This window comes from Panthera tigris, chromosome D2 (assembly GCF_018350195.1).
Source record: "Panthera tigris isolate Pti1 chromosome D2, P.tigris_Pti1_mat1.1, whole genome shotgun sequence".
Classification (NCBI taxonomy): domain Eukaryota; kingdom Metazoa; phylum Chordata; class Mammalia; order Carnivora; family Felidae; genus Panthera; species Panthera tigris.
In genome coordinates, this window is record NC_056670.1 from 19,869,493 (window position 1) to 19,886,000 (window position 16,508).

General features: G+C 38.4%; 1 protein-coding gene across 9 annotated transcripts in view; it reads left to right on the forward strand.

Moving 5' to 3' along the window:
- Positions 1-16,508, forward strand: part of BICC1 (BicC family RNA binding protein 1) — a 285,342-nt gene that overhangs the window by 160,305 nt on the left and 108,529 nt on the right. For 8 of the 9 annotated variants that reach the window (XM_042960566.1, XM_042960567.1, XM_042960568.1 and 5 more), the window contains one exon: positions 14,241-14,310. In XM_042960566.1, coding sequence (XP_042816500.1) covers positions 14,241-14,310 — 70 coding nt within the window. Of the gene's footprint in view, positions 1-13,182; positions 13,261-14,240; positions 14,311-16,508 lie in introns of those variants that run through there. The other variant, XM_042960574.1, reaches the window with a different exon arrangement.

Sequence of the window (16,508 nt, forward strand, 5' to 3'; positions counted from 1 at the left end):
TGGATTTAGAGGAGGGAAATATCCGCACTTAACGACTTGAAGGGGAGAGAGCTGGAAGTGCTGCTACCACGTGTGAAGCCCTTTGTGGAAATGCTCAGGAGTGGTAATTACCTGGATGGAAGGTTGTTTTAGGTTCTGGGCACAGTTTGGGGGAGAGAATCACTAGGTCTGTGCAACTGATTGGGTACAGTAGTGTGGGCAGCGAGGGAGAAGCTATGGGAGGTGAGAGGACAGCTTTGAACACATATCAGAGAAAAGTGTGGAAGTCAGAAGGAGGACCAGGTTTGGAATGTGCATCCAGTGGGATGCTTTCCATTTCCAGTAACAGGCTGGCTTCACCAACATGAACGTGTACCTGCTCTCATTACTGAAGTGTGCACAGGTAATGGCTTCAGGGATAGTTGATCAAGAAGCTTTGTGATGTTATCCAGGACTCAGATGTTCTCTGACTCAGCTCTGTCTTCCACCCTGTCAGTTTTATCCCAGAGCTGATTCTCTTCTTGTAGCATCAGGGCTCCATGTGTCTTTGTTTCCCATCTAGTGGGAGAGAGAGAACCTTTTCAGAAATTCTCTTTAAAAAGCCAGAAAGCTTCATTCTCAAAAGTGCCCATCAAACCTTTTCTTATTTATCTTTCACCCAAATTGCATCACATGCCTGGCTGTTCTTTCTTTCTTTCTTTTTTTAATTTTAATTTTTTTTTTATTTGAGGGAGAGAACACACATGAGAGGGGGAGAAAGAGAATTTTTTTTAATGTTTATTTATTTTGAGAGAGAGCACAAGTGAGCAGGGGAGGGGCACAGAGAGAGAAGGCAAGAGAGAATCCCAAGCAGGCTCCATCTCTCAGTGCAGAGTCTGATGAGGGGCTCTGTCCGACATACCATGAGATCATGACCTGAACCAAAATCAAGAGTTGGACGCTTAACCAACTGAACCACCCAGGGGCCCTGAGAGAGAGAGAATCTTAAGGCCCCATGCTCAGCACAGAGCCTGACACAGGGTTCGATTCCATGACTCTGGGATCATTACTTGAGCTTAAATCAAGAGTTGGATGCTCAATTGGCTGAACCACCCAGCCACTCCTCTTCTTTTAATTGTTGTAAAATCCACATAACATAAAATTTACCATCTTAACCATTTTTAAGTGTCCAGTGGTAATAAAAACATTCATATTCTTGTTCAACCATCACCAGCAGCCATCCCCATAGCTTTTCGCATCTTGTAAAACTGAAACTCTGTACCCATTAATAAATCCTCATTGCCCCCTCCCTGTAGCCCCTGAAAACAAGCCACAATTCTACTTTTTGTCTCTATGATTTTGACAACTTGAGGTAAATTTTCTCATGAAATGGAATCATACAGTATTTGTATTTTTGTGACTGGCTTGTTTTACTTAGCATAATGCCTCAAGGTTCATCCATGTTGTAGATATGTTAGAATTTCCTTCCTTTATAAGGCTGCATACTGTTCCATTGTATGCATGTACCACATTTTGCTTTTCCATTCATCCATCGATGGACACTTGTATTACATTTCCACATTTTAACTATCATGAATAGCACTACTATGAATGTGGATGTATAAATATCTCTGTGCGACTATGATTTCAGTTTTTGGGTGTATAACCAGAAGTGAAATTGCTAGATAATGTGCTAATTATATTTTTAATTTTTTGATGAATTGCTCTTGGTGTTCCACATTGCTGTTTTCAACAGCAGCTGTACCATTTTACATTCCTACCAACTGTGCACAAGAGTTCTAATTTATCCACATCCTTGTCAGCATGCACTTTCTGCTTTTTTTGTGTGTGATAGTAGCCATCTTAATGGGTGTGAGATGCTGTTTCATTATACTTTTGATTTCCACTTCTGTAATGATCAGTGGTGTCAAGCATCTTTTCATGTGCTTATCAGCCATTTGTATATCTTTGTTGGAGAACAGTCTATTCAGGTCTGCCCATTTTGGGGTCAAGTTGCTTAGTTTATTTTGTTGTTGTTGAGCTTTAGGTTCATGCCTATTCATGCCTATTCTTAAATCAGTCCCTGGCATTGGGAGTGGCATCACTCTATTAGATAACCAGGTTGATTCCTGGATCCTGGATAGACAACTTATAATGTCCTGTTGTGTGGAGAAGATTGTGCACAGTTTAAACATGTCTAAGGAGCTGGTGGGATATCAAGGCAGAGATATGTTTAGGAGGTTATGTGTACAAGTCTGGATTCTGAAAGGAGCAAGAGTAGGTTTTACTATATGATGTTGAAGCTTTTAAAAGAACCATCTGGCAGAGGCGACTGGGTAGCTCAGTCAGTTAAGCTTCCAGCCCTTAATTTTGGCTCAGGTCATGGTCTTGCAGTTTGTGAGTTTGAGCCCCACATTGGGCTCTGTACGGATAGTGCGGAGCCTGCTTGAGATTCTCTCTCTCCTTCTTTCTCTGCCTCTCCTTGCCTGTCTCTCTCTCTCTCTCTCTCTCTCTCTCTCTCTCTCTCAAAATAAATAAATAAACTTAAAAAATAAAGAACCATCTGGCAGAGACAGTAATGCCCAGCAAATACTCTAATTGCCCCCTGCATGACCCAGCTCCTTTTGAATTGGTAGAGCTATGTGTGTAGTTATGGTCAATGGAATGTGAGGGAGGTAATGTGTTTTTCTTTGAGGCCAAGGTAGTAAAAGTTCAGCACAGGATTCTTCCTATTTTTCTTCCAAAGGGAGATAGGAGGCCATGGATTCTAGATGGGCAGCCATAAAATGGAAAGGCCTCCATAAGCTTGGCTCGCTGAATGACTGTGGAGAACCAAGCCCTTTGCTGACCTATGCAGTCCATTTAACAGGAGAGAGGAACTTTTGTGTTCATCAACTGACATTTGGAGTTGTTACAATAGTAGCATAACCAATATGTACCTCTTCGTTATTCCTTTTTTAAAGCAAACTTTTCTCAAACCTAGTACTTCGTTTCCTATTTACCCAGTACAGCCTGCATAGAATTTTATCTTATTAATGTCTTAGGGATGCCATTATAGATCTGCTTTTGTGCTAATCTGTCATTATCAGTCAGCATTAATCCTACTGGGGTTTACTGAGCTAAGTAGGATTGTTTGCTTGAAGAAGATTAAGGTGATGTGGATGGTAAAATGTGTTGCCTAAAAAAGCATATAATGTGAAATCATGTAACTAGAATAATGGGCTTATGAAAAATTAGAGGCTAGAAAGTTAACAAAGTTTGGTAACTTGATTTTGTTAGAGATATCAATACTATTACATTTTTTACCCAAGATATGTACTATTAAACCATTATATTCAAGTTATATACAACTTAGATAGTTCAGGTTTAACCTTTTTATTATACACTTGTGATAATAGATATGATAAAGATATATTTAAACTTTCTGGGGAATTATAATAAAGTGATAGTTGGGGAATGAAATAGCATTAAGAATCACAGATCCTTATGTCCCAGGGGAACCAAGAAACCTGTTCTTCATTAACATAGATCATTACAAATAACCCACTCATACCCCATGAAAATTCTTGTTGGTTTGGAGCACAGGTCAGAAAGTAGTAGGGTCCATGCTTTCTCTGGCCCGCAGTGTTTTTTAAATAATTGAAATAGGTCACATTTAGAAATCAGGAGATTTAGGGCACCTGGGTGGTTCAGTCAGTTGAGTGTGTGACTTCAGCTCAGGTCATGATCTTGCAGTTCATGGGTTCAAGCCCTGCTTCAGGCTCTGTGCTGACACCTCAGATCCTGGAGCCTGCTTCAGATTCTGTGTCTCCTTCTCTCTCTCTGCCCCTCACCCGCTCATGCTCTGTCTCTGTCTCTCAAAAATTAATATTAAAAAAAATTTTTAGAAAATCAGGAGACTTAATACAGAAATCTGGCTCATCTTTTACAATGGGCAGATGCGGGCCCCTGAGCCTGTGCCAGCCATTGGCTAGAGTGGAAATGACAGAACTTAGGCTTCCCACTGTCCACAACCCGTACTTGGCCCAGCTTGCCACTCACTGTACTTCTCCACCTCAGACATTTTAGTTGGAGAGTTTCTTTATCCATTAGTATGCAGACATACCCTGGGAGAATGAATTCTGTCAGTGATACAGAATTTACCTTCATTTAAGGAATATTGACTCAGTTCATTTATTTTGATAAGCAGATTCCTAACAGATACCATTTTTTGTATGAGTTAAAGGAGACTGTGTAGATGGAGCTGCTCTACTCTGTCTGATTTACCAAGTGCCAAGTAATTGGAAAGTCTTAGATAATTGTTGCCTCTCCTTTTGACCTTTCTTATCTCCATCACTGTATTTTAACAATGCTTCTTAGATCCTAAGTGCTAGATTCAAATGTTTAGAAGTGAACAAGATACAGTTTGTTGGCCATTGGGAGGCCACTTTATTGGTGGGATTGGAAAAACAAGCAAAGAAATAAGTACTATAATGTTGCCACAACAAAGTTAGAGTGCGGAGGGGAGAGAGAAAGATGACTTCTGGCCAGGAGGGTTGGGAGAGTGTTCAGAGTGGAGGGTATATTTGAGCTAGATTTTGGTTGATAAGGGGGAGTTCTCTGAGCTTCTAGAAATGAATTATTTAAGCTTGCCTATGGTGTGGAACAGTGTGAAGCCCCTTGTCAGTTATTCTCAATAGGACATAAAAGGTAGTCCTCAACTTGCACAGCAACGTGGGACCATAAAAATGACTGTGCAGGCTGAAACTGCAGAGTGTTTTCAGTAATCACTGGGAAACTTGAATGATGTTCATTGTTCTAAACATTTTTAAACATGTTCTAAACATGTTCAAACTTCTAAACATTTTTGTGAAAATATTAAAAGTTTCTGTTAGTGATAAATGTATAGGAAAATGAAGATATTAAAGCCAATTATTTAATGCACTGTATTTAAATGTTAGAAATATTGAGAATGAATGTATTTCATTTTTTTTTTGGTAAAAAAACTTGTCAAAAATAGTTGGAACTTGGGGCGCCTGGATGGCCTAGTTGGTTAAGCGTCCAACTTTGGCTCAGATCATGACCTCACAGTTCATGAGTTCGAGCCCTGTATCAGACTCTGTGCTGACAGCTGGGAGTCTGGAGCCTGCTTCCGGTTCTGTGCCTTCTTCCCTTTCTGCCCCTCTGCTGCTCATACTCTGTCTCTGTCTCTGTCTCTCTCTCTCTTTCTCTCTCTCAAAAATAAATACACATTAAAATAATTAAAGAAAAAGAATAGTTGAAACAGTGCTTTTTTTATTGTATAGCGTATGATACTGAGGGAGCATCTTTTCTGTGCCTTGGTAACCGTAAGTCTAGATCCGACTCCAACATGTCATCCTTTGTACTTTGAAAGTTGTGAAATATCTCCCAGAGTTTCTTTAATGTGTAGTATTTTGCCGGCATCAGCTCCTCTTTGTCACAACCACTTTCATTATTTACGTCACTAGGCTTGTATGCACTGAGTTTCCTCTGGCTGCATATCACAGCCTCTCTAATAGCGATGGCGTCTTCATTCCCAGCATCCCAGATTCTGTACCCCTGACATTTGACTCAGATTTCACTTCCAATCTCACTGTTTGTTTGCTGTACTTTCATCGTGGTTGGCCAGTTTCCACTTTTGATTATCCATTTTTTGTAAAATGTCATTGTTTCTTACCTTGGGAGACAAGGAGTCAGTACAACTCCTTGGTCTGCCATCTGTGCATGAACTGATTACAGATGTGCAGTGAGTAATCCCCCACAGACTTTGAAAGAAGTGGCATGACTGGTCAGTGATAAAGATGTAGTGATTTGTATCCTGAAAGAGAGGGCAGCAGAATGTGTATTTGATGCAACTACTCACAATTAATATACTTTGTTAACTGGTATGTAATCTTGTCTTGTTGGGGGATTGGCACCATTTACTTAAGCTATGGCAACTTTATGGCTCTTGGAACTGTGCCAAGCCAGGATGCGTATATGGACATCTTGAGTGGGTTTGTCCTGCTCTTTGTTGGAAGTTCAGCTTCTGTAGCCCTGGCCAGCGAGTGCCAGTGTGGCCCTCTGTTGTGTCATTGTGACAGCCAAAATGCATCCGATATGCTGCATGTGTTCATGGAGGTGGTGATCCTTTCCTGGATTGAACCATTCTGGGGCTATCTCTGGATTATTCTGTCATTAGTTAATCAGAGTGTTGAGGGGCAGCCACTCTGCTGCTAGTGAGCACTTCATGGTGGAATTCTGGGAGGTTGGGCTTTCAGATGTCCCCCCCGCCTCCATAAATATGTGGTATTTTTCACTTACTTTGTAAGCCAAGTGGGGCAGAAATTTCCCTTGCCAGGGAGTCATGTGATTTAGATTCTCACTGGACTTTGCCACATGCCTATCTGCAAAATAGGTTACACTTATCTGATTTCTAAGATTATTGTGAGGAATACATGGGAAATGTATAAGAATATTAGACAAATGTGAGGAATTGTTCTGAAGATGACAAATAGCTGAGTCGGTGAGATGCATTTCGTGGATTTAAAATGAAATACAACAGAGCCTGCTAATGTCTCAGCAAAATAAACATCCCCAGCTTTTAGACACCCCCTCGTGTGAGAAGTTCACTACTTTCCCATCTCCACTTTTCAGGGCTTTCTAGTTGGCTCTTTTCTCACATAGCTCCCTTCATTGTGAAATGCAGCAAATTGACTCACAACCCATTAGTACCTGAAGTAACTTGAAACAGCCTTCTCCATGAGGATAGACCTATTTCTCTATTGATATAAGGAAACTAGAATCACAGATGAGCTAGTTTTTTGGGGAAGCAGGCTGCAGATGGCTCCCAGCTGGCAGCCATTTTGAATGATGAATTTTCAATAGTTTAGAGTATAAATGTCACGTTAGAGTGTTCAGTGTTCTTTTCCTAGTCCAAGAATAAATATTTCGAGTAAAGACAGCGTAAATAGACTTGTCGTTGGTTGATCTGAGATGCTGTGTTTACTTACCTGTGGATTTTTAACTTTATGTCTGGGTTGAAGAATTTGGTGAAATAAGCATGTTAGTAGAATTGTTGGTTTGGCAAAGGTTTCCATCATCTGTAAGATATTATCCTGTAATTGCTGCAAACTTGCAGAATCTGTAGTATAGTGAATATTGGTAGATATGTTCTCTTTCCACATGGTGTATTAATATGGAATTTGTTGGAGATGGAAAAAACATTTATTATGACTTGAGCATTGAAAAATATAAATTATTTTTTTTTATCATGGATGAAACTCCATGTAGATTTTGATTGGATTTTAACTTATTTATTTTATTCTAATTTTGGCAAAATATTTTGGCTAAGTGAAATTACTTAAATTATCCCTTGTAAATAAATCTGTGATGAAATTTTTTTCAATAGCTGATAGAACTTTCTTCCAATTAAAAAAATTTAAAATTCCAGGCCATGTAAACATTATGCTCCCTTGCCAACTTTCCTTCTCATACTCCCCATAGAAACTAAAACCAAAACAGGAATATATGATTCCTTGTTTATTAGGTACCTTTTTAATATAAAAAAAAGCAGTGCTATTACTCTTTGATCAGGGTACATTATGCCCTATTTACAAAATACAAATATGAATTAAAAAGATGTTAACAGAGCTGTTACATATCCACAGGATACTATCTTCATCACATTTTTCATCATGAAAAAGTAACTTTTATTTGGTTTTTATTTTTAAAAAAATATTTTAAGTTTATTTGAGAGAGAGAGAGAATGCACACATGAGCAAAGGAGGGGCAGAGAGAGAGGGAAACAGAGAATCCCAAGCAGGCTCCGTGCCGTCAGTGAGGAGCCTGATGCAGGGCTCAACCTCATGAACTGTGTGGTCATGACCTGAGTTGAAATCAAGGAACAGATGCTTAATTGACTGAAACTGACTGAGCAGGTGCCCCATGAAAGAGTAACTATTAAAGATGAACTAAAAAGTATATATTCTTTCTGATGTCAACAATCTTAATTGCTTTATATGTTTCAAAATTGATATTCTTGGGTTAAATACTTTCGTTACTGTAAATATTTCTGTTCATCAGATCTGAAATTAGCATAAGAATTAAATTACATTTCCATTATTAATCCTCTGTTAGTAATGAGTATAGCAAGTTTGACAACATAAACTTAAAATAGTTATTTTTCAAAATATTTCATCTTTAGATAAGCTCCTCTAAAATCTCATCTCTCCTCATGACATATAGAATTGCTGCTTATAATGAAATAAAGAAACCTAGCTGAAATTGACAGAATTGAGAAGATACTGTCTTGACAATGGAGGTGTCCTGAAGTTGAAATTGACATATTTGAAATGGCTTAAACATATAGCACCCGGAATTATGAGTTAGAATAAACATTTAAGGTGTCATTTAGTGTTTACTGAAAATGATTCAGTAAACATTTGAGCTTCGATTTTTTTTGAAGGTAGAAACCAGGGCAATGATATTAAAAACAAAACCAAGAAAACTAGCTGGAACTCACTCCAGGATTTTTCTCCCTGAGACAGAAGATAATCATTTTCTTCTTGGAGATTTTGTGGTTTGCACACCAAAGCATTTGCTTAACTGCCATGATAATGCATGGCGACCTTGCTCTACAAGGAAGCATTAGCCATTTTAAGTGTGTTTCCCAACTTTCAGTTCAAATTTCACACATCTTATTTTTTTTGGAGAGGGGTTGGTCACTGTTAGCCACTTAATTGAATTATTCCTTGAATGCAAATTGAACATTTTGGACAATATCCTGACTTGTTTAAGAATTAGGGCATAACATGGGTTTCTGTAAAGTGATTTCCTTGTAGAAATTAATTGGATTGTGGAAAGTATATAATGTTTTTTTGAAAAGGTGTCAGTGTTTTCATCCATTATGAGATCCTTAAGATTAACTGCTTTAGTGGTCCCATTTCTGTGATTTTTAAAAAACATCACTTTAACACTTTAAACATCACTGGTCAACAACCCAGTCTACTCAGTGACATTTATATCGCTTGTATCTACACCAGAGCTCTTAAGGCAGACATGGCCTCTTTGAAATGGAAAGTAAGCACTTACGTCAGGGTTGTCTGGAAGCCCAGGGACATCTTAAAAAATATATGTAACTCATCTGTAAGCTTTCTAGCTGCTCCCCGCCCCTGCCACCGCCACCACTTTTTTCCTCTAGGAGAAATCCCAGTTTTTCCACTGATCTCCTTTAGCTGCTTTATTAATGTACATCATCCAGAATAATGAGTTAATATAAGTCTTTAAAATATTTAAAGTGTGATTTAATGTGTGTAGAAAATGATTCAAAATTAGTAGTGTGTTCTTTGGGCTTTGATTTTGTGAAGGTAGAAACAAGGCCATAATAAGATCGTTTTTAAAAAGCTAGCTGGAAGTCACTTTAGAATTTCTTTTTTTTTCCTTTTTTGAGACATAAGAGAGTCATTTTCTTCCCAGAGGTTTTGTGGCTTCTTTGATTTCAGGCCTCAGCTTCTGGACCTCACCTTTTCCAGCTCCCTTATTTACCTTGATTTACCTTCCTATTTGTCTTGATGTCCATTTAGGACATCTTTTTAAAAAGTAGCTTGCTGTACACAGAGCCTTTCTTTCACTTGCCGAGTGCCCTGATTTCTGCCTCTGCACCCTGCAGTCTACGTCCTCTTCTACCAGGGCTCATGCTTCAGCCCCTGCTCTGGTAATCCAGCTTCAGTCCTGGCCTTCCTGGACCATCCTCCCCCAACACTCCCACCAGAGAACTGGTCTTCCTCCTCCCCCTGATTAGAGGCCCTTTCACACTCTACTATTCCATAACTGGCTGAGGCTAAAACCAACTATTAGTATGCAGTGACTGTGCTGTAGGAACTGACTTGGAGTCATTGGAGGTGATAGTTTAAAAAGCTTCATTGATAACTTCCTAAGGGGAATTTTGACTTCCTAAAAGTGAAGTAAGTATTGCCTCTTCCTATTTGCAGTTACTTTCCTGGTTCTTAGAGTAATGAGCAGTAGCCAAGCACAGGTCCTGTATGTCTTTGATTTATGTCATGTCTTCAAGTCTTTGTGAGCATGTCCATGTGCACATCCATAGGAGGGAGGAGAAGACGTGAGACACATTTGCTGTCCTGGATTTATGAAGTGAGCCTTGAAGCACCTCAGCCACACTGAATCACCCTCAAATCCTCTGGAGTACCTACCCTCCTTCCTTCTAGACCTTTCTTTTTTTTTAATGTTTATTTATTTTTGAGAGAGAGACAAGAGTGAGAGCAGGGGAGAGGCAAAGAGAGAGGGAGACACAGAATCTGAAGCAGGCTCCAGGCTCTGAGCTGTCAGCACAGAGCCTGATGCGAGGCTCAAACCCACGAGATGTGAGATCATGACCTGAGGCAAAGTCGAACACTTAACCGACTGAGCCACCCAGGCACCCCTTGACCTTTCTACATGTACTCTTCTATGTGGGATGCTTTCTCCTACCTTTTATCCAGCTAGCTGTTTCTCTTCCTTCAGGTGACAGCATTAATAGGCATTTCTTTGGGGTAACTTTCCTTGACTGCCCATGACTGGGCTAGGACTCCCTCTATATATTCTCATATTGCCCTGTCTCATTCTGAAACTTGACACACAGTACATAATAATGGGTTAACCTGTCCTCTCCCTTGTTAGACCATGAGATCCTGGAGGGAAGCACCGTCTTGTTTGCTGTCATATCCCTAGTTTCCAGGACGGTGCCTGACCAAAAGTAATGTATGTGTAATTAACACAGGGGTTAATATTATCTAACAACCACTGTGGGCCATGTTCTGTGTTTGAGGTTTTCCACATGTTTTCTTATCAAAACCAACGATTCTATGAGTAGGTACTATAATTATAATTATACAGAGAATAAAAGGCTGATAAAAGTAATTTGCCCAAAATGATAGCTAGAAAGTGGCAGAGCTGGTATTTGACTCCCTCTCTTAATGACCAGATTACACACAGTGATGAACAAATAAAGGGATGTCTGAGAAGGCATCCATTTGGAGCTCTGTATGGGGACTGCAGCCTGGTGAATGACCTGTGTGGGTGGCATTGACTGGCTACACATGATATTCAATGGAGTCGGTTTTTTTGTTTGTTTTTTTTCCCCCTAAACATAGAGAGAAGGTCAGCTACAGGTGCTAGATTCCAACAACTAGCAATTTGTTTTCTCTGTAAGGTTTGACATTGACTGCCAGTCATAGAACTTTGGAGAGCATGTGGTGTGGAAGATGAAACTCCGGTTTTAGAGGTAGGGATACTAAGCTTGGGATAGTCTCTTTTCCCCTCACAGAGAGTGTCGAGGCGGGTAGGTTGTGGAGACTCCAGACTGGTGGGAAGCTTAGAGGGAGTGTGTGTAAAGTAGCGTTTTGACTTGATGGCTGTTATTTACTACTAGGGTATTATCTCTGGCATATTATTTTCTATCATGGAGCGTCTATTGGTATTTAATAAAAAGATAATACTTATGCAGGGTGATTTCTAGGAACTTCTGCAAATGATTAAGATTTTAGAAAGTTATGTCTTGCCACCATATGTTGACAAGGAGACTTCTCTATAATAGTATTATAATTGTGGCACCCAACATAACTTACTGGATTAAATGGACAAGTTATTTAATTCAGAAAAAGAAAAGTATGCAAATTATAATGCTTCCCCACCAACAGCATTATATATAGTATGGTCTCATTTTTCCATTTTATGTCTTTGGCATAAAGCAACTTAGAGGAAAATTCTGAATCAATTTTTAGTCACTTTGAAGATATATGTACGTATAGTAGCTGGAACTATAGCTGGACTATAGGAGAAGTCCCTCCTAATTGGAGCTTCCTCCCCTCATTCAGTGACTGTTGAACTTACCCAGAAATTTACTTTTACTTGGCTTCAGGACTTAAGTGATTTTATAGATTATATTTTAGGGAACCTTTATTAACCACCTCCCTTAACTGGCCCTTTCAAGATAGTGGCTGTGAGCTGCCCTTGTGAGCAGATCCTGTGCTAGCAGCTGGTTTACTGTTAAGCAGTTGGCTTTTTTATCTGTGTCCTTGACTGGACTGTAAGCTTGTGGATGCCAGGAGTTGTATCTTATTCATAGCTGTGGGTCCTGGAACTTGTGGAACCTAGGTAGGCTCTTGATAAATATTTGTAAGATGTTAAAGCCACTTGTTATGCACAAATATTAAAGCATATATACATGTTTTAAAAAGAGACCCTATGTTCTGTATGGTTTGGTCATTAAAATATGGTCTTTACAAATAGCCTGGCATTTTTATCTCCACTCTACTGCTTCCTGCCTGTGTGAGGAATAAAGAAGTCTGCTTTGTAAGCATGCTATGAAGATTCATTTACCCAAATATATCCTGTGCTTGCTGTGCGTAGGATAGAGAGCTTTTATTTTGCAGAGACAGATTATAAACAAGTAAATACAGAAAATAGGAGAATTTCAGAATACAGTAAGGGATAGGAGAGAAGTCAGCACAGAGAGATGGGAAGAAGAATTCCAGTTGGGGTCATGCAGGAGTGGAAAGGGCGAGTGAGCGTGGACACAGAAGCCCTATGGGGGAAGCCTGCTGGCATGTTCCTGGGAAGCAGAAGAAACTGAAGAGGATAATATTTATTTACTTAATTTTGAAATATGGATTAGAGCACATTAACAAGGACAACATGAGATGGGAGGAGAAGAAGCAGGTACAGGTCTTATAGGGTTGGGGTAACAAGTTCACCTACTTTCAGGGCCAGGCCAGTACATTGACTTAGTGAGGACTGTGTGACCTCATTTTTGTTTTTCAGTCTTTAATAGAGATACACAGGTATAGAGAAATATTTCTCTGAGAAAAATAGCAGTATAAACACCATGATAAATGGCAAGTGAGTAACACAAATGTGATGATAATGGCAAGTGGCTCTTGACCTCAGTGTGAGAGACCCAGTGGGGGCTGTGGGGTACAGCCCAGAACCTTCCTGGACCTGACAGAAGAGGGCATCTGGTCCTCAGTGCCAGCCAAGTGTTGCCATGTGGGAATGTGAGCTCCAGGTGCTAATCTGTCAAGTTTTCCAGAGAACCAGAAATCTTAATTTCTATGTGAAATTCCCAGGGTTAAAAATGTTGGCTCACATTTTAAAAACCTTATGATGGGTAGACAAAGTGCGTCTGTGAGCTGCCTGTTTGAAACATCTGCTGAAAGTTCTTTTATGCTGTGAAAAGGGGGATTAAGTGAAGTACAGTGCACGTTAACATGTTAAGCATGTAGCCTTATGTCTACATAAGACATAGACTGTGCTGAAGGGATAAAGGTATTTTTTATTAATCTCACTGTGTTTAGTTGTCTTCACCTTTAGTTTGTTTAGTTAACTAACACTAAGTCCATATTAAAAAGTATATATTACTCTACTATTTGAAGTGGTTAATGTATGCTAGTTGCTGTTATTTGCCTATTAACTTGTTTAGTTGTTTGCTCTATCAATTTCTTTGGTGAATTTTGTATTCATGGTACAAAAGTAAACCTTAATCTAGTCTTATTCATGTGATAAGAGAGGAACAAGGATGAACATTTTTTGGTTATTCTTTTTTAATTGCCATCTACTGCCTTTGCTCTGTGGTTGTTGTTTCCCTCACTTGTTCTTGCACCTTGGCACATTTGGGTCCAAGGCCCCCTGGCCTGTGTTAGCTACATGGAAGCAGAAAAGAACTGGGGCAGAGATGCATGCCATTTTGCACTAGGCGAAGGATGATGGGAATGCAGCCTTAGGACATGATGTCGTATTTAGAGGTTTTTCATCAGTTTTAATGAAATACAAATGTGACCAGAGCAAGTTGTTATTTTTTTTCCCAGAAAAAAAAAAAAATCTTCATTTAGTATGGCCTAGCCCACGTAGTTTTGTATTACAAGGATTATGTTTGGTGTGTTGCAATCTGTTGGCGATGGTCTTGGGGAATTTTATTCAGCGCAAGCATCTCTGAGAGTTCTGGCGTCAAGTGGGGTCAATTACTTGTTCATGTACTTTTGGTTTTGTTGTCTCTATGCTAAAATTCTGGAGCATCACGGAGAGGAACACTGGGAGTAACAAAATATACTTGAATATTTTTAATAGATTAAAGGCTTATAAAAATGAGTATCTCTTTTCACCAAGTTTTTCTTTTGCATTATTTTAAGATGAGATCACTTTATCAGCATGAGACTAAAGACTTGAAAATAATTTTTTTAGAAGAATCTTAACTGTAAATACAAGCTCTTAATTGAATCAATATTTTTCTCTCTTAATTTTTGTTACAGATCATGGAGGAAACAAATACGCAGATTGCTTGGCCATCAAAACTGAAGATTGGAGCCAAATCCAAGAAAGGTAAATCATGAGAGATGGTGCAATTGGTGGCTTTGATAATGGAGACTGGAATTACTGGGAAAAAAAACCCTGGAAGTTTGCCGGGAGAAAATCAACCTTTATTCTTACCACATATGTCCCAGAATATTTGTGTAATAGCAATATTTTGGAAGGCTTATCATAATTGAAAATTATGCCTTTTATCCAACAACCAAAAAAATTAAGTATTTTATTATAATGGAAATGTTTTTATAGGAGATCCCATAGCAAATTATGATTTCAGTGATGCCCTTTCATTCAGTGGCCATAAGTAATGGTAACTCTCCACGTGTAATAAAGTGTTTTCAATACATAAACTTCCAGTGTTTATACAGTAGGCATCTTTTTTTGTACCACACAGATTTAATAGCTAATTTTTTTTTCTTTCCAATGTAGTACAAACCTTAGATTTCCTTTCTTGCACGCTTCTTCTTTTCATCTGTCAAAGAGTGACGAATGTGCTACATTTCTCTTTTAGGCTGAGAATTTCCCTTGGGTGGCCTTTCTTCTGCTTTATTCTAGAACACACTATCCAATGCATGGATGGTCAGGAATGGAAGTACAGGCACCTTGAGTTTTCTTCCAAGGTTACATAGTAGTTTCAAGTGACCTGCCAGTATACGTTTTTATGAATCGTTTTCCAAAGTATAACCTTAGTCTGAACAAACTTTGTTGTGTATACAGTCATTAGGAGATAATGAGAGATACCATCAAACAATTCAAAAACAATGATTATGCAAGCTGAACATTATCTGTTGTGGTCTAGTTTTTTTGTTGTTGCTGTTTGGTTTCATATTTGCTTCCCCTTCTCCCTATGACTTTTATTGCTAAATAATAATAAACATTGCGGGATTTCTCAATTTCTTTTCTTATTTTAGTTTAGAATGCCTTCCTTTAATCTCATTTTATTAGTTACTCATCACATGGAATGTAAATTATTCTACGGTTGTTGTTGTGAGTACTGTTAGCGGGACTTCAGTGGACTGATTGTGGTGGCAAGAGCTGGGAAGCCTGGGTTCTCACCAGTCATAAGAAAGCATGGTGACTTTCCAAGTATAATTACATAGCTAGTATACACCTTGCATTTGCCAAGTGCTGTAGGGTATATGCTCAATCTTCAGTGTGTTGAGATGTTTTATACTCATCATGCTGAAGAAGAAATTACTCATTAGTGGATTACCTACCTGTTTGGTTGTTTGTGGCCATTTAAAAATTCCTAGCCTACTACTTGAATAAATTGGAACTTGAGCATAAATTGGATTCTTTTTCCCTATTGTCAGATATTTTTACTTAAAAAATGTGATGGACTTCATTACTATCCTAATCAAAATGTAATTTGATCAGTCTCTAAAAATCCCCAAGGAAACATGAATATTAAAATGATTTAAGATAATTTTAGATGGCTTATTCTCTTGCATTACCCATGCTGTGTTTTCCCCCAATTATCATGAGAAACTTGGAATTGATTTTTTTATTCAAAATGTGGTTACAATTTTAGAGATTTTAGATAATATGGAGAAAAATAGATGAGGTTAATGTTTTAGCTTAGTTTCCAGTCATTGACACACTTAACCCATTCAGAATAGCCAACTATATTCCACATTTTGATTATAAATTTTTCTTTGAAAATAAAAATATTTCGGCAGTATGTTTTCAGGGCATTTAGCATAATTTCCCCATGGTTAAAGTTAACCATTGGAATTGTGCCTAAGAATTGATCCCTCCAGGCCTATGTCTACAGACATCATTTTATTTTTCTATTATTTATGAAGTGCTATGAATGTACACAGTACTGTATTATGAGTAGAATGTGCCAAAAGAGAGAGATTGAGCTCAAGGAAGAGAGAAAAAATCAAAAGTTTTCCTCAGAGGAATTTACTATTCAGAATTTATTTGAGTTGCTCTTGTTACTTAAACACACAGCTGCTGAATCAGTTTTGGCTAACATCCCTGATATGTGTATACCTATATTAAGTTAAAGTTTTTTAAATTCAGAGATTAAATTTGTTTAATTATGATTTTTAATAAGTAAAAATAAAATGAAAATGACAGGAGGCACTTTTGAAGGCAATTCTCCCATTTGATGTGGGTATCTGCCTCTGAATGTTGTATAGAAAACAGTTGTTAGTCTTTATTTTAAACCTTCTTTATTCTAAAGTATTACTACTCAAGATATCCAA